Genomic DNA, 20,546 nt, shown 5'->3' with positions numbered 1-20,546 from the left:
TCAGCCTGCAGACTCAGATAACCCGTTTTGGCTGCTACATTTATTTCAACTCGTGAACTCCGTTATGGAAAATGTATTCACATATTGCTCAAACTTTACGTATGGAAAATGGAACTGATAATGAATGAAAACTCATGATCACTATATTACTATTATTATTACTATTACAGATTATTTGTTTTATTGGTGAAAAGCAACAAGTAAAAGTAAAGTAAAAAGAAAAAAAATAAATAATTTCCAATTGATCAAACTTTTGGTGTACAGGACATCGACGTAACCCGTCTGTATGAACACCTCTAAATTGAAATTTCACACACGAGTTAATTGAATCTTCTACTTTTCCTCAGTTATCCTCACAGTAGGTGATGTAACCGGTTGAAAGAGCGTTAAAACATTTCTAAAAGGTTAGGAGAGAGTTACACTGAAGGGTCAGGGATCAAACGGCACATCTAACCCAGGAAGACATCTCCATAGAAGCCCACTCCCTCCACCTTCTTGTCAACAGCCTGGTCGACTAGTTCAGGAAAATGACCCCCCACGCAGACATTGACAGCCTCCTTCACCTCTGCTGGCAGAGACCTCAATTTCTGGTTGTGCTCCTTCAGGGCCTCCTGATTGAGCTGCAGAGACAGGGACCAAAGTTTGTTACCGGTGACAGGCTTGTCCAAAGGACACATTTTTTTTTCATCCTACTCTTGAGAGAATGGATTTGCGTATTGTTACAAGAAAAAATAAAGATCACTGATTAACTCATGCTAGGGAACTGGCTTGAACTCAGTAAACAAGAGTGATGATGAGCTATTTCCAGGACATTTAATTATGAGGCAATGTGCCTGCATTAAGTAAAATGGTTCAATGCTCAATCATGGTGATAAATACATAGGCTACAGCTACACTAGCTCGCATGTTGAGAGAAAGATGTTATCCTCATTCGTCCCTTAATCTCTTGAATTCCGCCCACTGTTTCTCTCAATATCAAAAACTGTATTTGTAAGATAATGTTATTGGTGAGACAGAAAATCACACCATCCATCTGGTGTTCACGCGTCAATGTCTAAACTATCCAACACCTCTTTTCTCAGTAATAATGACAAGATTTCACCAGTTCATAAAGCGAAGCATTGTCATAAAAGTGCTCTGACATCATTTACAGCGGTGGGAGCTTGGTCTGTATTCTCAAATTTGGATGTGTCATCCTGAAGCATTACGTATGATCACTGAGAGGACAGATGGCCATGGTTTGACACTGAATTTGAAAAACGTGTATTCGCTGTTGGCATAGTTTATATTTTGCTTGTATTGACCACATATTAATCATGTTGTGGGGACTCCAATTACAGGGGGGATTGGGGCGAAGGGTTTAACCCCTGCTGTTTACGACTTGGCCCCCCTTCAGAGGTAAAAATAACAGTTCAAGTGGGTCAATCTGTAATTAAATATTAATTATTATTCATGCTGGGGAGAATTTTGTAATATTGTTTCAGGCACCCCTAAAGTGGACCATACCATTTCATAATGGACCATACCAGTGTAATTATAACACAACTTCAACACATTTTGTGTACATGAGTGTATGCAGTGTAAACTTTAGTAGATCTCAGAATACCCTTTTTAAACACTATTCACTGCGATGCATGTTGAAGCTGTGTTTAAAAACACTACGAGAGTAGAGCCGCTGAGTTTAGGTAATTCAACCTTGTGACTATTTTGTTTATTTATCTAAAATTACTGTATTACTCTAACCAGCAAGTTGTGAGCTAAACAACGCTTGTATGAGATCAAATAGAAGAAGATAGAAGAAATATGGCAAACATAGTAGAGGTTTATAGTAGAGGCCATTTGTAACACTGGTATGGTCCTTTAACTTTGATGTTGTCTCATCTGCCTGCTTCACTCCCATCATTGCAGTGGCTTGATAAGTCTTCATTAAAGACTATGCTAGTATGCGTTGTTCATGCCAGAAGATACACTGTAGGTTAATGTAAGTACTGACTTGCTGGCAGTTTTCTCAAGAATACTTTGTTGGTGACCCCCTGGCCATTGTGTGGTACGTTCTCTATGAACTGGTGAAACGTATTTGATTCATCCTCATCTACAGACTGCACATGTTAATCAAGCAATGGATAAGTTGACCCACGAGTTCCATAGTTTTTGCTCAAAGTGAAGCCAGTGCAACGTCCGCCTAAGTGATTCCTAGTGTATCCCGGTGTCGGTCTGTGTACCTGATTAGTCAGGGTCTTGATTTCCTCCAGCGTAGCAACCTGTTTCTTCATCAGAGTCGCTTGCTGTAGGCTGTTATCTGAAGACTGTAACAATACAAGGAAGAACAACACATGTGGCTGAGTGAAAAACATGATCGATCTTTGGTTTGAGTGCATTGGGAGAATGTGTGCATACGGTATCAAGTGAGGGATGAAGACTGTTTGTAAGTCTGTAAGCAGCCCTCCTCGTGTTTCTGCCTCCGTGTATGTATGTCTGTGTATAAGAAAGGAATGCACCCACGGGATGCAACCGGAGCAAGAGAATCAATACGGTTATGTCACAACAGGTTGGACCTGTCCAGTTCGGTAACACAGTCCTTATTTCACCAAGCCATTCAATACTGAGGCAGTGCTGATTAAACAAGTGATTGTGTTATTAAAAGTTGCCGTAATTATTGGCCAAATGCTGATTAAGTAGATCAAAATGAGCTGCGACGCAACTCTAACGTGGGGAGATGTGAGCGGGGTTTGCTACGATCCGAGTGGAGTCGACGGGTGAGGAGTAGCGGAGTGAATCGCCTGGGTCTTTAGCCCAGATACAACAGGTCTAACTCCTGATGAGCCAACAGAGGAAGAAGAGCGGAGCCCAGTGAGTCATCGACCACACATAGATTGGTCTGCTCTCTGTAAACAGCCTCTGAGTAATGGACAAGCCTGGCCTATGGTCAGGGCCCACTGCACTTTCCTCAATGGGTACAAGTGTGTATGTGTTTGTCTATGTGGGTGGTTTGTGGGTGGATGGGTGTGCATGCTCACGTGTGTGTGTGTGTGTGTGTGTGAGTGCACCTTCAACGACGCATGCGTGTCTGTGAGCAAACACGTGCATGTATGTGAACATGTGCTCAGGTGTATGAAAGGAAAGCGTGCTGCCCATTTCTTTAATGTTTGGTTGAATTCTTGTGTCACTTGCTGTCTTTATGTAACCATTGTTACCACTGGTAGATACCATGTGTTGAACAAGCCGGTGGATGTAAAATGTGTGTGAAATGTGACATTTATACTGTTTAGAGTGGAGCGGAAACGGCAGGTTTTTCCGAGGTAAACCATTATAGGCAGGCACGACGTAATGGGAGGAATTTGATTTGATTGTTCAAAAGATAAACTCACAACCTTCTCTAGCTCTGTGCAGTGCCAACATTGGTTGGTTCTAAAGGAAGTAAGCACATGTCATATTTTGTTTTCCAGGTAGAATAAAATGGATTTTGATATAAAAATATCAGGTAGAGGCACAATATGACCAGGGATGTGATCTAAAAGCATATTTAATTTCAGCTCGACATTAAGCTACATGTGCAGTGATGCATGTGTGTGTGTGTGTATACCTCAGATTTGCTATTTCCTTTAAAAAAAAATGGCTTATTTTCTCTCTTGCCAAGAGTGAGATGAAAAGATTGATACCACTCTCATGTTAGTCGAAAAGATATGAAGCTACTGTTACCTTTGGAGCTTTGGTGTTTCCAGTCATTATGCTAAACTAAGCTAATCTGTTGCTAATTCCAGCTTCATAATTTCTGCACAAACAGAGGCTGGTATCAATATTCTCATCAAACTGTCGAAAAGAAAGCAAATAAGCGCATTTCCAAATATGTGAAACTATTCCTTTAATTTTACCATACATTGTCAAAAAGTCTAAATCTGCTACTAAAAAAATGTAAAAGACGACTTACTGCACCGTCAGACGGACGAGGCTCATCCAACAGCTCTGTGCTCATTCCCCTTTTCAGCCTAAGAAAGGATACATTTAAATTAGAGCTCTTGCACATCCTGTTAAAATTAATCAAATGTGTAATGTAATGTCACATGGAAGTAAGAACATTTGTCTCCTCATATTTCTTTTCATTTTGGTCAAGAAGCTGTAACACAGTGAGAGGAATGGCAATGAATGGAAACACAAAAAGGTAACTGAAGGCGTGTCATGCTATGAACTCACTTTGCTTTCTCTGTGGTTTTCTTCTTATTCCCTTTGGTTTCACTGTAAAAACAAGGCAAAGGCAGAACGTGGTTGATTTAAATACTAAACATGGTTCCTTCAAACAAGAGTTGCTGGTGTGTCCTCGTCTATATAGTGACGGGAAGGTTTAAATGTAAGGCTATAGCGTCTGTGTGGACAGGTAGATTACCAAGGCTGCCTTTACTTCTCCACTGCTATTTAAACACCTGTTGGGTAACTCATGTCCTGAGACAACCATCTGCCAGCTGAGGACTTGGGATAACACACAGACCATAAGCCACCCAAGGACAGTGGAAGGGGATTGGGGTGATTTATTCATTATTTGATGGTATTCTTTGCATAATGTCAAATGTTTCACCTCAAATGACACACACACACACACACACACACACACACACACACACACACACACACACACACACACACACACACACACACACACACACACACACAGCAAGGCACAGATTGCACAGACTCTGCACTCAGTGTGTACAGCATGTCCCAAAATGTGTTGTATGCGTGCTCACACCTCTCCAGGGTCTTCAGTTCAATGGTGTGTCTCTCTGTGGCCATCTCCAACAGTCTGGCCAGTCTCTGTCACAATAGGAGGAAGTGACGCAATCTCAGTCAAGATAAAGCTTGAAACTTGAGGAGCTCTAAATAACAATGCCCATGCTGTGTGTGATTAAGGCCTGCAAACAAAAGTTAAGCCCTCTGTTGTTAATTTGTGTGAACTTTGGCTTTCAGTTTATTGAGAGCACTTTGGCCCGAGTCCTGTGGGAGGTCTCTGACCTCACAGCACAGACTGTCTCCACTCTCTGTCTGTCTAATGAGGTGGCCACGCTTCAAAGAGACCTGATTGACCTCACAGTTTCATACTGATCCAGAACTTATGCTACGGTTACCCCTGAGCATGTGGTTTCTGGTATATAATCATTATAGAGAGTCTAAAGCACTGGCTGTGTCCCAGACACACAACAGGTAGAGAGAAGAGATAGGTGCTCCATGAGAGAAACGAATGCATCCTAGTTGTAATAAAGACAGCCAAGAGGAAGGTATGAGGAGAGTGTTGGTTGATAAGGAGCAGATGAGAACAGATTACAATAGGATGAGGAGCAGCTCTTGACTTTCAGGTATCTATTTGAAAATAAAACTATCCTGCTAACCAAGGTGCTCAATATTCACTCTGTTTTGGCCTCTACCAACTCCTGAGGGAAATATCTGGCTCTTTAGCTGCTAAATGCTCCACTACCAGCTACTAACTTTGGTGGCATGATGCTGAGCAGATAGTGTTCAGTGGATTTTTACAGATTTTTCATTGAAAACTGAGCCAAAACAAGTTATGTGCTGTAAAACCAAAACAATGAGATGATAGACGTTAAAAAGCTCTGTAAAGCCGAGGAGAACTGCAGAATCGATAAAAGGAGTTGATGATTCTCTTGGTGTTGCCACTGAGAGCAACGCCTTTCACCTTACACATGACACAGTCAATCCCCTTGTTATAAGAATATTGATTATTGTCGCTTTAAGTACAGTAAATGTTTACCTTCTGTCACAAATGTCTTTTTTTCTCATTTTAAATGGGAAACAGAATTTTCAATTGGCCAACATTTAGGGGATTGTTGAAATATACAGTAAACCTGTAATGTATTTACCTCCGTAGCACACTGCTCTTTCTTCTTCTTCAGCAGATCACACTGCTCCGTCCACAGAGCCTGCAGCTCAACCTGCATTTTCTCCTTCTGCTCCTGCACCCGCTCTGTGCTCACGCTGGAGTCGGATGTGTTTCCTCCTCCCCTGGAGGAAACACAACATGATACATGACAGGACATGTGCAAGGGGAATAGGGTTTATAGATTAACAGCCGCTATCCCTCCAAGTACATACATTAACGTACAGCGGCGTGGTTACTGGAAATCCTTCACAACAATGCTCGGCCTTGAATAACCTGTCCTAAAAGCTTATTGTGGTGGGCTGTGCATAAAAGGCACTGCACTCCATATTCATTTAGTTGTTCTCTTCATCCTCTAATATTCGGCTTCTGCTGGAAAAATACACATTAGCCGAGGAATATTCTCCGTGCTTCGAAATGTAATCTCTTTAATGACACTGACAAAAACAACAATAACTTCATTAGTGGGTCAGTATTATATAATTTGGATCCACCACACACACACACAGACACACACAGGCACATTTTTGCTGAATGACTAAACTTGGAACAATTGCACAGATGGATCGAAGTACTTTGAAATGACTACATGACACCCCTCCACCACAAACACTACCTAACCATGTTTTCTCAAACATTTATTTCTCCTACCATATTTCAGCTCCAAACTGACTCAAACACATTGGGAAAAGAAATGAATTCCCTTACTCTTTCTTCTTCACTGAGGTCTTCCTCTTGATGGCCTTGAAAGAGTCGGAGTACTTCTGAATCACATCCTCTGTTTTTTTCTGATACTTCTTCTCTGCCTCTTTCATGTCTCTCTCTTGGCGCTTGATGACCTTCAGATAATTCTTGTGCTGTGTCAGTTCTTCAGTAGTCACAGTCGAAGGATCTGCATTATTGATAGATTTATTCAATACATCTGTATACTTCTCCTTCTCAGGGATCTTTACCTACAATGCACTGATACAAGGGAAACGGTGATGAAGCGTCGGCGTTACCTTCACTGCACATCGGCAACTGAGATGAGTCTTCTGATCCTGCAGACTCAGGCAATGCACTTTCTGCACAGGGCAATGCAACAGTAACACACTCTTCAGCAGCACCGACAGCTTCTGTGCCTGGTTTATCATCTGAAGCAGGCTCAGAGTCATCCACGGGTTCCTCTTTGGTTTCAGCCGCTGCCTCTTCTTCGTTCTTCGTTGCCTCTTCTTCTTTCTTCTCAGGGGCTTCCTCCTCAGGGGAAGGAGAGGCTTCAGGAAGGGTCTCGGATGCGTCGCATCCTGCGTCCAGGGCTGGATCTTCAGCAGCAGAGTTGTCAGGTGTTTGACAAGGTTCTGCTGCAGGTTGTGGAGTGTCTAAGTCATCCTCTTCTTTAGCTTCTTCTGCTCTTGCCTCTGAAGGAGACTGTGGTGATTGGTCATTGATGTTATCTGGTGGTGCAGGTTCAGATGCTGTCTCTTCTATGGGAAGAGGAAGTGTTCAAATACAGGTTAATTCAGTACTAAAGACAAACGACAAGAGCCATATTAAAGCTCAATATCACTCAAAAATAAATCCTGAACTGAGTCCCAGTCACGAGCTTTATTACCTGCAGCAGCGATCTGACTTTGCTTAGCTTCGTCTGTGGCGGTTTGGACCACATGAGGCAATTCATAGGGAGAAATGTAGTCAGAGGATGACTGTGTGGGGATACAAAGAACAAGAAAATCACAATCTATCTATCCATCTATCTTCCAGGAAGTGAATTAGTGCTGTTGAGGGTTCAAAGGGAGAACTGGGGACATTACTGATGTGTCAATTTTAGTAGATGATAGCTGAATTAGGCTTCCTTTAGCCACTGTTTGTTACCTCCTTTGGGGTCTTTGTGGTCTTCTCTGTTCCCTTTGTTGGGTTAAATAAGGCATCTGTGAAATCTGAGACAGAATCAAATACGTCAATGATTCACACTTGAACCAAATAGAAATGTGAGCTAAATGCTACCAAGCTCCACACATCCAAACTAAATCTGTCTTGTCCCCGACTATCAACGTGGATTCAATTTTAGAGGCCTTTTCTTTTGCAGAAACCCAAAGCGTAAAGCCAAGTACCTGCGAAGGCAGCGGGGATATAGTCCTTGACCTCGATGTACACAAAGAGGGCAGGCAGAGTGAGCGGCATGTTGCTCTCACTGTGCAGGCAGATGTGATGGAAACCTGCAGGCCACAAAACAAACCTCTGCGAATTAGAAACAAGGCAGCATCTCCTCTGCCTTGTTTTGTTAGCAAACACTGTGAGGCCTCGGATGACTCAGTGTTGCTTTAATAAATGTAGATTAGATGAAGCATGAAGTGAGGTGTTTTTCTCAGTTTCACCCACCTGACTGGATGGCATCAAGTGGGATGATCCTCTGTCCTAAGAATTTACCGTTCTCCTCATGGACTACAATTCTCAGAGAGGCCATTTCTGGCAGCAGGATCTTTGCATCATAACAACAACAAATGTATTAAGACCAACAGCAGCAGCAACATGGTGGGTCATACAAGTTCATACAAACACATTCACCCGCATGTATTTGTGAATATGTGAACATGTTTATTTACTGACACACACCTTCTCAAAAACAAAAGGCTCCTCATTCCACACTGGGTTGATGGCGTTGGGCGTGGTGGCCCACTTGGTGCGATATTTCTTCTTGGGGTCTCCCGGCAGCCCGATCACCTCCACTTCCACTCCCGTTTTCACACTCTTGTCCGACAGAAACTGGCCAGAATAGATCTAGTGTGTGAATGAGATTTGGTGACATACAGGACGACGGTGCGGATATGGATGTGTCCTGTTGTGTGGAGCCGTGTTCAGGACACAGTGGGTATAAATAAAGAGCGGGTTTTCACTCACGCTGCCGCCGAATACCAGGAACCACATATCAGTCACAGCGGGAAGCTTGTATTATTACACTCTTCATCTACACACAAACACGGACTTTCTAAGGCTATTGAGGATAATTTAGTCCTTAATTTAGAAGAGCAAAAACAACTCTCAGCTATACACTGATTCAGCTTTAATGTATGAAAAATTGTACCTGCTTTTAAAAAATGTTGTTTGTTGGTGAAAGTGAGAGATGCATATTAACAACAAGGCTGTGAACCTGCCTTTATGGTCAGTGTGCTTGCCACAACCGTGTCGATCCTGTCACAGAAAGGGTCGAACGTCTTGTCACTGCGACGCAGAACGTCGTGCTTGAGCAGGTAGCCCGTTCTGCCGTTGAACTCGAACAGAGCCATGTTCAGCTGCATGGGGAAATCTGAAAATGGACACAGAGCAGCCCACTCATGCCCCCTTTCACTCGACACAAGGAGGAGCAGTGAGCATTTAGGATGCAAAGCACAGCAGAGGCCCACAGAGCACAAAGAGGTGCAACGCTGACATGCTGTGGTGGAAAATAGAAGCTCAGGTTTACAAAATATAGCAGAGCATAACATTTGAAACATGTCAGACAAAGGACAGTGAATGATGACATTTCAAGTGGCTATCGGTACATTGTGTATGCATTTCTACCCATTGTCTGATAGTTGAGTGCCACCATCTGGCAGCCTACATTCCAGAAAGGCTGAGGGCTGTAGTTGGAAGAATCCATTCTTGTTCCTTTGGGGTAAATTCTGCTCATCTGCCTCTTATTGTATCTGAGAAAGATAGTTTAGGAGGATTTTGTATCGCTCTTATTGTATGTGAACCAGAAAACTCTCAAAAAGAAACATATTTTTGTATAATTTTGCCATTTAAAAAAAATCAAATACAGTCCTTTTAACATGTTTTAGAGCATCTAAAACACTCCAAAAGGATACTCGACAAATTCAACAGCAGTCTTGGAAATCATTGCCTCCCCTTTGGTCTCCACAAAGGAAGAGATGACGTAACTCTTGTTTTTCTCTGTGAAGGAAGAAAGGAATTGCATAACTCATACTGACTTTGATGTGTTTACCTGCAAAGTATGTGTTGTGAAATCTAGTTTAAATTTATCAAGCAAAGACATACTTCTGGCATGGTCAAAAGATATGAATTTGTTGGGCTGGATGTAGTTGACCAGGGATGACATCGCCTCATAGGCTGTGACTTCTTGTCCAGCTGTGCCCTGTTGGCGATTGACAGGAAGTTAACTGATGCTCGACTGTTTGTGCTGGACACGGATGATGTGTTGCAATAAAACTGTCATCGCAACAACGCACTCTACCTCATCGGATGTCTTCATTTTCTCCTCATCCTGTTCCTCCGTCTCCTCTTGCTCCTCATTGTCCTCCACAGCTGCGTCCCCCTCTGGTCAAACATGTAAACGTGATGTCAGCGACACCTAAAAATATAACTAAACAGGCCTATTTTTAAAACGGAATCTGATTTTGGCTTAAGGTTCATGTAGTCCACCTTGGTTATCCTGGGTGCTGCTGGGTGATGGGTGGGCAGGATCCTGGGAAGGGATGTTTGGGTCCAGGGTGGGTGTAGCTGTCGGTGTGATCGGCTCAGTGGCTGACGTGCTGGTTTTCTTAGTTTGGGTCGGCTTTTCGTGGCTGCCCTTTTTGTTCTTGATGAGGATCTTACCCATGAGCTCAGAAGGGCTGGGAATCTGCTGGCCCGTCTTCAGCTGTTCAGATAAAGAGAAAGAAAACACCTTTCAACAAACCAGCTTGGGGTAAACAGTGACAATATAATAGTAGTTAGTTTTGGTCTCATCTCCCATTTTAGAAAATTAAGAAACTATTTCTTTGAAGGCATTTACATTCTATTACACACATACTAGTGTCTTATACCAATCCTTTATCTAATTTATATTTTATTTTGACAGCAATATATGTTGCCACAGTGTACTCACAGGGTATTTGTCCAGTGGATCTGTTAGAAGTGCGTCCCCAAATATGGTTTTGCAGTAGTTGGCCATCTTCTCCTGCTGTTTAACCCTGGAACAAAGCGGAGAATCACCTGCTTCTGTTGCCACAATGAAAGGTTCTATAACATCCTCAACATATTCCATCAATATTCCATTCCATGGCATCTGATCGGTATTACATTGTTTTAATAACATCACATGGCATGAGTTCATGGAAAAGCTCAGGTCTTACGAGTCGACGTGATTCTCAAATGAGAGGATAACGGGATACTGTGAGGTCTTGAAAGCGCTCTCAGCGATGGCCTCAATCACATCCTGTCATCAAAAAGAAAGCATCCGTTTTAAGGCATTTAACTTGATTTTTATTTTAATCACATTGAGATTAAACTGATAACATGGACAGTAATAAAATCATGGAAGTCAGACATTGCTATTGCTTCTCTGCCGATGGCCTGAAGTCAACTCCAACCCAATCACATCTAGAGGCTGACAGTAAACTGAACTGAGGTGTTGTGTCCAGGAACCTGGGGCTGTGGAGCTCCGGCTGCCCTTAAATGGAAGTGTTGAGAGTGAGAGGATGACGGGTTCGCCCGCCTGTGGGTGAGTGTTTGTGTGTTAATGTGTGTTTTTAAACACACACACTCTTTTGCTCTTTAATGTGCACATGGACGCGAATAAAAGTTAATCAGTGATTTTAAAGGCTTTTTATGATACACTTTGGTCACCAACAGTTCTTGGTGAGTGGATACATGAAGATATCATATTGAAACAATGCAAACTGCTCATAGGAAACTAGGATTTGGCCATTAACTAAAAAACAATTCACTGTGGTGGGACTTAGCAAATAGTTTTCTGGGTTCAATAGTTTTCTACTATAAGGTTATGTATAAGTTCATGATCATCATAATGTAGTCATATTCTTTTACAGTCCTATTGTTTAGATTGTGCAAGATCCAGGAGGCTAATGAATAAAAGAGGGGCAAAAATCACAATATGTCAAAAGTTAGAGTGATATATGAAATCCTATTAAAGGTTTCCCAAAACTAAGTTGAACCACCTTGAAGAGTATCTCAGTTGTCATGGTGAAGCCGTGGGTAATGATGGGCTCTTCATCTGTAGGTTTGCCCTTCCAGCAGTCCAGCTCCAGACAGCGGCAGCCCGACAGCAGACACTGACGATACATCTCCGGAGAGGACACGCCAGAGAACTGACCGGCTGCAGGGTGACAGACAGATAAAATACCTCTAAATGATCCTCAGGTTGTGAGTTGATCAGGCATGTGAAGTCGCAAGCTTAAATCTAAGTGGTGTATGTGACCTGTCAGGTACGTGTTGTGGGAGGACTTGATGAAGTAGTGAGGTATGGGTTGGGTCATGTCCTGGAACTTGGCCAGCGTGTCCTGCATGACGACTGATGTCTCAGGCCCCATCAGGAAATTTAAGAGACCCTCTGGGGAAATCAGACCTGCGGGTAAACAAGAGAGACACGTTGGAGTAAATAAAACTAAAGGAACAAAAGCAGAATCCTGCCACCGTACAACGATCCTATCATCAATCTCACTTCTGTTTGAATTAGAGGAGCAGGGTTCATATTTGTCCATCAGAGCCTTGACCTGGTCCTGCCGCAGACGTGGAAACAGCTCTTCGTTGTGCCGAGAGTCCCTCTGCTTCTCGTTGAGGAACTTGGTGAAATTCTCCTTTGTCATGGTGGGTTTGTTGGAGCTGCAGGGCACAGTGAGGATGCATGTAATGTTGCTCCTGCCAATCACGGCCCAAAACCTGCCACCTGAGCTTGTGCCACATAGCTAATGCATGAACTGGGGGCTCCCTAGTGAAGCACGAGGCCGACTTTTCTGGCTTTGTGCTGCCAAATTAAAATTGGTAAAGAAGCATGTTTCTGGCTTCATAACTAGCCAAGCGATTTAAAGTATTTAGATGCCAAATGACAGGGTTTCCCAACAAAATTATGGAAAAAAATTATGATGATAAAGACAATAATGAAAGAATTCAATCGAGTCTCAAACATAAATGAAAGGTAAATTAATTATGAGAATAATAAATGACATTAGCTACAAAAGGTGTGTATTTTGAAAAACTAGAAGATGTAAGATGATAAATTGAGGATTATCCAGCCATATGAGAGGATAATCAGTCAAGCACAGGAGAGGTGGACTCACTAGCAAGTGAAGATCTCATAAATCTCAGGCCGAGGGCAGAGGTGTGACAGAAAGGCCTTAAAGGCAGACTCAGTGAAGACGTCGGGCTTCATGGTGTCATGCTGAAATGTAAAAACATGTTATCTACATAAATTCAAAAGAGATGGTAATTTGTGATTCTGCATATAAGTGTATGAATAAATAAAAAACATTTAACCTAATCTTACTGTATGCTAAAATAACAGTCAAAATCTACAAGAAACAACAGTAAAGTAAAAAAAAAAAAAAGTCTTGATAGATAACCGGATTTGGATTAGACAACCAACCCACCATAATGTCTATATTTTCTAACCTTTCCTTTGGGGAGGTGTGCTGATGCTAAGGCACCTTCCACCCTCTTCTTATCTGCAGGGAACATCTTGTAAATACTGAAAAAAAATAATGAAACATCAAGTAGAATATTTGAAAAAGAACCATACAAACCAATCTTACATGAGGTGAAACCTACTTTTTCACTGGAATCTTGCCGTCCTTGTTCGTGTGAAGGGAAATACGCACGTATCTAAGATTGAGCACAAAGGCTGACTATTACCACGTGTGTCATACACGGTGAAAATAAACGGTGCTGTGTTCACTCAGCGACAGTACAAGCTGAACTGTCAGATGACATGATGTCCACTTACATTTTCTCCAGGAAGACGTGTCTGCTCGCATTGTTCCTTGCAGCGTTGTAGGCGATTGCAAGGATATCATTTGCCCAGTTCTGATGTGGATTCAATTACAAATACAAACAGGGATATTACATTCAATGAAAACATGTCATAAAATATATTAAATGGACACAAAGTGACCACTAGATGGCATTAGTATAATTGTACCTCAGGAAATGAGAGTAGTGCATTCTGCATTGAACATAGCACAAATTTAATTACAGTTGATTAAATCTGGATATTGGAGTCATAATGGGAGTCATTGGGGGGAAGCAAAGGCTCATTCTATGGCTAATGGCCGTATTTGAACAATCAGACCAGACCGAAAGGCAGGATCGCAAACAGCTAGAGGACAGACGCAACGTCAATAACACACACACGTCAGTGTGTACAGTGGCTTATTACCTGTGTCACTTTCTCCTTAGAGGCAAAGAAGTTATGATAGGTCAGATTCACTGTGTCGGGACCTGAGACGATTGTGAGAGTTTTGGCAAGATGGTTGCTGTCTGGAAAGTCCAAGTTGAACACGTTGCGGACCTTGGTGTGCTGTTGAAGGCAAAAGAAAGAGAGAATAATGTGTTCATAGCCAATTAGATTTGATGGGCTCAAAAGACATGCTGCCATTTTTAGCTGTTTATTTGGAATCACGCTCTGTTTGCTGGGAGAAGGGAAATCATGTCTGCAGCACTTGTTCTCTGCGAGCTTGTTCAACACATGCAAATTTGCTGACCTAGGCATGCAAACATTTAAGCACAAACACAACCATGTACTACACAGACAGCAGGAAGAAGAAGAGCAGTGTATTAGGTAATACTTTCCTGCCTAACATCCTAACATCAGCACTCAAGCTGCTTTTCCAAAAAAAAAAAAAAAACTCCTCAGGGGCCTGAGAGGAAGATGTGCTTGCAATAGCACCCCAACTGGGATGATGCAGTGCTCTGGGCCCTGAGGGGAACATGTAACAACTTTCACCTCTGAACCCTCCATGAGGGATGATAATGACGGCATACTGCTACTCTCTGTGGAGGCCAACAAGGAAAAAGCACCACAGCTGCCAGATTTTGACTTTCATGACTACCCTGTGTTGTGTGTTTCTGTAGTGGGGGGGAGTGACCTGGCAGCATGTGTCCATTGCTGTTTTTGCAATGCAAATATGCCTCTCAAACTAATGGCCTAAAACTAAGGGATTGACACCCTATCTGCATGCCTGCAGAGATTCTTACATTACTAACACAACACTTTGATTTAATTGGATGAGAGAGCAAGTTATTACAGTAAACAATAGTGTTCTCACTTTGGGAAGTTTTGCATATTTTCCTGTTCTGGTATCTCTGACAGCAGCAACATCCAGGAACGTTGTCTCCTAGAAACAAGAAGCAGAGAATCATCTCAATTCAACATGTAGGCGCCAGTCCAAATATGGATTCAGATCAGTCATCCTTTGGCAAAGTGCAAAAACAATGGGATTTACTTAGTTTTTTTTGGGAGAATATTTGACTGCAATGTCTCGAAAACAAAATTTAAAATTCCTATAAATGCTTTAGAGTGAATAATAGCATGCCAGCATGATTAAGCCCAAACACATGAGGCACACATTTCATCTAGGCTCCAGTGGATTTGTGATATGGCAGAAACCAGAAGATGCCTCAGTGGTGTGAAAAAGAGAGAGAGAGAGAGAGAGAGAGAGAGAGAGAGAGAGAGAGAGAGAGAGAGAGAGAGAGAGAGAGATGAAGCAGTCCTCTCCATCAACTGCATCCAACTTCAGCTGCACCGTGGTGAGCCCACATCAGCACCAATCAATATTCTCCACAAGTTGCTTGGACCGGAGTGCAGCTATCAAACACGTTACACACACTCTTGATGTGAATCATTCAAACATGACCACCCAGTACCTTCCACACACCTCTGATATATTGTCAAGGTCTTTTTTTAAGTTTCTTTTCCAGAATCTCAACATTGATTACCTTGCTTTGGTTGGTCCAGTAGACATAAAAACCTTTTGGATCCATCTTCATGGTAACAGGAACAGTCTTTGTGGAGTCCTGGATGGAGAAGCGAGGATTAGCATTCACACATTTGTTGATTTTTCTTTAAATCTGGAACAGAGCTGTTTGATGATGATGTGTTGATGTTAGATAAGGAGATACTTATATTTTGCAGAACAGTTCATTAATTCAACATCAGGGATTAAAGTTAATTCAGTGGGATTCAAATGAAACTCCTGTTGCTCATCACACAATGAAAAATAAAAATGTACTGTTAGTGTGTTAGCAGATTTGCATATGTACTATTAATTCATTTAAGCTGGTATTTCATGACACAGCTCAGATTTTATTGAAATATTCACTCACCTCCGACCACTTTGTAAATCTTTCTCCTTTAACCAGATAATCTCTGACCTCTGGAGGCTCCAGAAAGTGTCTTTTCTTATTCATATTGCCCTTCTAGCGTGACTTTTGTGACAGCACAATGCTATAAATGAAATAAATCCACCATGGTCACTGACAAGCTCATCCATCCATCTGTATCCAAAAGATACACGAGTTTAGTGCACAGCCTCTGTCTGTACCTTTGACACACCCCAAGAAATATGCATTGCAAATGAAGTTTGCAAAAAACTAAAACAAACACGTAACTAGACTAAAGGTGGAAGTGTCCGTTTACAAGCTTGAATCAGAGCTCTAGATAGAGGAGACAGTGTCTGAAAAAAGACTGATATTAAAGGGTCAGAAGAAGCTAATTTTATAGCTCGTATTTTCTTTTAGTTCTGTGTTTGATATTTCTGCAGCAACCCCAGGGCAAGGGAGGTGAAAGGATCTTTGTTTGATGGTACTAACAGAATTGAAAAAAGTAGGCTTATAAATAAAACATAAAAAGCGTTGACTGTGCTGTGGCTTTGCGTAACCGAGACCAGGTTTCTCGAAGGATATGGACACACATGTGCACACGCACACACACACACAAGAACATTTTTTTACTTGTCGTTTAGGTGAATGGGGTGACCCATTAATAAGTGATTTTCACAGTTTTCACAGCCCTGACTGCACATTAATTTGGCTGGCTGGTGAACATTTGCATTAGATATTGCACGAGCTTGAGGTTTATTTGAATGACAATGATATCGTGAGTCCTCTGTTGAAAGAGCAGTCAGTGTACTGCCTCCAGTAATAAATGACACGACATTATGACCCTGGACAGGTGGTTGTGGCCTCATTTGATAAACTAATAAACTGATGAGAAAATCAATTCCAGGTGATTTGCTGGATAGGATTCTGTACGTGGGGTAGCAAACAGCCTTTATGTACATTGAAGGAATTCAAGGAAACAATCAAATAAAGGAAAAACAAGCGATTGACATTTACACTGACCACCATGACACCCCCAGTTTTAATAAATGGATGTAGGACAGGGATGTAATGGAGGGTACAATCAACTGATTTTTTTTATTAATGTATTGTTTGTTGTTGTTAATCCTCCACTGCACTTTAAACAACACTTTTTAATTTGGCACATCACGGGTCAAACGCTGTTGCCCGTGGCTTTCACCTGTCGCCCCTCTGCGCGATGGCAAATCCCGGGCGCTGTCCATTGTGCTGAAATGACCCGCTGTTAGCAGCCAACAGGTATAGATCCGGTCCCCATTGACCCAAATATCGGATGATTGCGTTCTTAAGTTTATCAATAGATGGGATGAGTCGGAGGCGACACAATTCATAAAATCCGTACAAATGAATCACCACGTTATCGCCTCATTGCGCAGACATCATTTCCACTTGGGTGCGCACTTGTAAGGTAAACACTTCGTCGCTACAACATCCTTCTCTCCATGTGCGGCACAAACGTCCTGATGTGAAGATGATGACGACGCTGGTGTCTGCGTGCGTGCGTGCGTGTGTGTGTGATTTGTGGTTTCTGGTGCACAACTGCTGCTTCTTTAAGAGCCACCGCCCGCCCCCTCTCCTGTATTTTTAGCTGAGCCAGCCACTTCATTTGTTGGATAAGACAGACAGCTGTGTACCGTATGATCTCACTTAATCGTTTTCATAAATCAAACCGTAAACTGCGTATAGCCTGTTTGCCGTGGGCCTACAGCCAGCTGTTCCGTGGACATGTCGTAGAGGGGAGACGTTTGCCCCCAGCCGCTGCCGGATGCTGAAACGCGCAGTCAGCCTGTGGTTGCTCGGTGTCCATTATGAAACGCAATGCTGCACCGGGTATCGAGAGTGAGGCGCAGCGCTTTTGAGATCAAATGAATTACAAGAAATCAATTTAGCTGCAAAAAACAGTGCTGTGGTGCGGACGGTTCGAGGTGGTCCTGCATCTCACTCCGCAGCCCTCTGCTTCCTGTCTTCTCTTGGATTGTGGATAACAAGAAGGCTTCAAGACGGAGGGGGTGGTGGAGCATCGAGGAAAAAATAGGGGCAATATGAGAGAGCGGGACTTCATGCCCAATATGGAGAGGGGCAAACCTGCTACTTATACGGGGGACAAAAAGGCTAAGATGGCTGCTAAGACTAACAAGAAGTGGGTGAGACTAGCCACTGTTTTTGCATATGTATTGTCCGTGTCCTTAGCAGCCATTATCCTGGCAATTTACTACAGCCTGATCTGGAAACCGACCAGTGCATCCTCATCTGGGGGGAAGCCGGGAGTGACCGGGGAGGTCATCCCCACCGCGAACATCTCAACTAATATTTCCACAAGCAACAATGTCTCAGAGTGGAACTCTACACAGACTGGACCGCTGCCTCACAACCAGACCAGGCAGGGCACAACCTCGTACAGTCCGGCGTTTCAATGGGACGACAGAGCCGAGAGGGTGGCCGCTTCTGGGACAGAAAATGCGCACTCGCAGCAGGAGGAAGGACTCTACGCATCGTCCCACGGCCACACGAGCGCGGAGAGATCGGACACTTTGGGGAGACAGACACATGCGTCTCAGCCGGGAGTGAGCCGCTCCGTGCAGCCTGAGGACGCGGAGGAGAGGGAGGCGCACAGACTGGGTGACGGGGCGACTGACAAAAGCGACGCCGACCAGGCGGCTGCAGATGCTGCCACTGTCCCCCCAACATCCGCAACGAGCCGAGCCGGTCCGAGAGGAGACTGATCGGGCCTCATCCCCCCCGCCAACCTGCACAACCCCCCTTCGCAAACTGACCCTACAAGGAGTGTTTTTACAGATCCAGTGCCACAGATCGGATAACACCTTGAACTCATTTTGCAGGGCCTCTTAATGGATGCTTAACTGCACATATGAACTGACATCTTTCTCTGAAAAGAGGAGACCTCGCTGCTTCAGTGAACACTGTTTCCCTTTCAATATTAACTATGCGTTTTGTTTTTGTTTTAGGCCATCTGTATGCCTTAAATCAATGTGTGTCTACTTTACCTCGGACACGAACCTGCCTGTGCGCGTGGACAACACTGGTATAGAAGTTTGAATTAATAAATAGGACACAGGCTCCAGCGATGCGTTTGGTTTTGCAGGACATACTTTTCACTGGCATACAGCGCTTAACATCACTGCCATTCATCAATACTGCATTTTTGCATTCTAGCTGTATTGTCTTTCCTTGGCTCAAACCAGGATACCCAGTAGAAGAACCTGCATTATTAATTTATGCTCAGGTATGTGCATATAACCATGTAAATGTATTGTGTATTTGGTTATGTACATATAGTGCAGGCATACATCTTTTGGACTTTGATGAACTTTGAGTGTAATTAGATGATTTTTTTATTATTAAAGCTACAGTATGTATAGGTATAACTATATCACAAGGTAAAATAAACATCCTTAGAAAATTATCAATTTTTATGGCTTTATAACAGATCTGTGTTTATGACAAATTAATTGCTGACATTTTCCTGTATGATGAGATTTTATTTATTCAGAGCCAGAATGGATAATATATATTCAAATAAATGTTAGGTTTTTCCTAACGTCTTAGATGGGTTTAAATGAACTGCGGTTCATTTCAGGGTATTAGTTAAGTAAAGCATAAGGTGCAAAACCCACATTTATTGATTGATATGAAGAGGTAGGTTCAACAGAACAACAGTAATAATAACCGCGCGAGAACAAAGAGCGCTCGGTTTATGGCCATCATTGTGAGCTGGACATTTAATCAAATCATGGTGGAGGCGCTTTATTTACCCGGGTGACCTGTCCAGTGTGTGATTAGATGGACTGTCTGCTCCTCCTGGACAGAGAAGCCTTCATCTCCCAGTCTGCCACAGTTCAGTCACTGCATCTCTCACTGAAACCACTTCACATAGTCACATGCGGTGAACTATAAAGTGGAAATAAGACCAACCACAACGTGCGCCCTCTCAGCAGCATGAGAGGGAGGTGTATCGATTTGAGAGCACTGTTGTTGCGCTGTACGAAACAGAGAAGAACACATTACACAATACAGTTTGGAGCTATTTTGATCCATCTCTCTCTGAAAAGGGCTTTTCATTTTCTATGCCGGTGGTGACAAGCATCCTTCACTGTCCCGCTGAAAATAAAACCACTTGTTATCCGCTGAGGAGCCAGAACTCAGAAATGTTGCACTGTAACGTAAACGATGACGACATGCACCGTTGTGCTTATATGAGAGAATTTTAGAACCAAAGATTAGGTATGGGTGCGGTGGGCTAAACAGGAAGTCTATTCATCAGGGAAGACGGCACATGACACAAACAACCCCCACCATCACAACATAAATGATGTGTAGCGAAAAAATGTAATACAGAGTGTGCATAACAGTGACAGGCCTGTCAATGCTGCAGTGGCTTCTGGGCCTTAACAGATGTGTCCAGGGCCTCTTATGGCTTCCTGTGATATATGAGAGGAGTAAAGACTGACCTATTGATGTAGGAGTTCATCAGTCCTGACAGTTATTGCTGGAGGCTACAGCCGAGTCAGGCCCCAGCATCTGACCTTATGACTCT

General features: G+C 42.9%; 1 protein-coding gene across 1 annotated transcript; it reads right to left on the bottom strand.

The window, feature by feature from the left end:
• Positions 1-297: 297 nt before the first annotated feature.
• Positions 298-16,064, bottom strand: plcb2 (phospholipase C, beta 2). The gene is made up of 32 exons (XM_084013629.1): positions 15,959-16,064; positions 15,572-15,649; positions 14,902-14,970; positions 14,013-14,153; positions 13,581-13,660; positions 13,406-13,459; positions 13,250-13,325; positions 12,919-13,019; positions 12,303-12,463; positions 12,060-12,206; positions 11,800-11,957; positions 10,975-11,057; positions 10,728-10,812; positions 10,283-10,499; positions 10,095-10,177; positions 9,899-9,995; positions 9,709-9,793; positions 9,422-9,546; positions 9,016-9,167; positions 8,477-8,641; positions 8,243-8,342; positions 7,975-8,079; positions 7,736-7,800; positions 7,476-7,566; positions 6,886-7,347; positions 6,593-6,776; positions 5,868-6,009; positions 4,742-4,806; positions 4,192-4,233; positions 3,929-3,986; positions 2,223-2,306; positions 298-620 (listed from the first exon to the last, which is right to left on the bottom strand). Exons 1-32 carry the CDS (start codon positions 16,040-16,042, stop codon positions 450-452), a joined length of 3,810 nt encoding a protein of 1,269 aa, XP_083869755.1. The 5' UTR covers positions 16,043-16,064; the 3' UTR covers positions 298-449.
• Positions 16,065-20,546: the final 4,482 nt, after the last annotated feature.

Source organism: Eutrigla gurnardus (assembly GCF_963514095.1).
Source record: "Eutrigla gurnardus genome assembly, chromosome: 7".
NCBI lineage: Eukaryota > Metazoa > Chordata > Actinopteri > Perciformes > Triglidae > Eutrigla > Eutrigla gurnardus.
This window is presented reverse-complemented; position numbering and strand designations above follow the sequence as displayed.

Bases quoted from the DNA above. Each gene is read 5' to 3' on its own strand.
- plcb2 (XM_084013629.1), bottom strand. From the start codon at position 16,042: ATGAATAAGAAAAGACACTTTCTGGAGCCTCCAGAGGTCAGAGATTAT. The intron at 13,460-13,580 runs GTAAGTGGACAT...GCTCAATCTTAG, and splicing joins CACGTCTTCCTGGAGAAAAT to ATACGTGCGTATTTCCCTTC. The intron at 621-2,222 runs GTACACAGACCG...CTGTCTCTGCAG, and splicing joins TCAAGACCCTGACTAATCAG to CTCAATCAGGAGGCCCTGAA.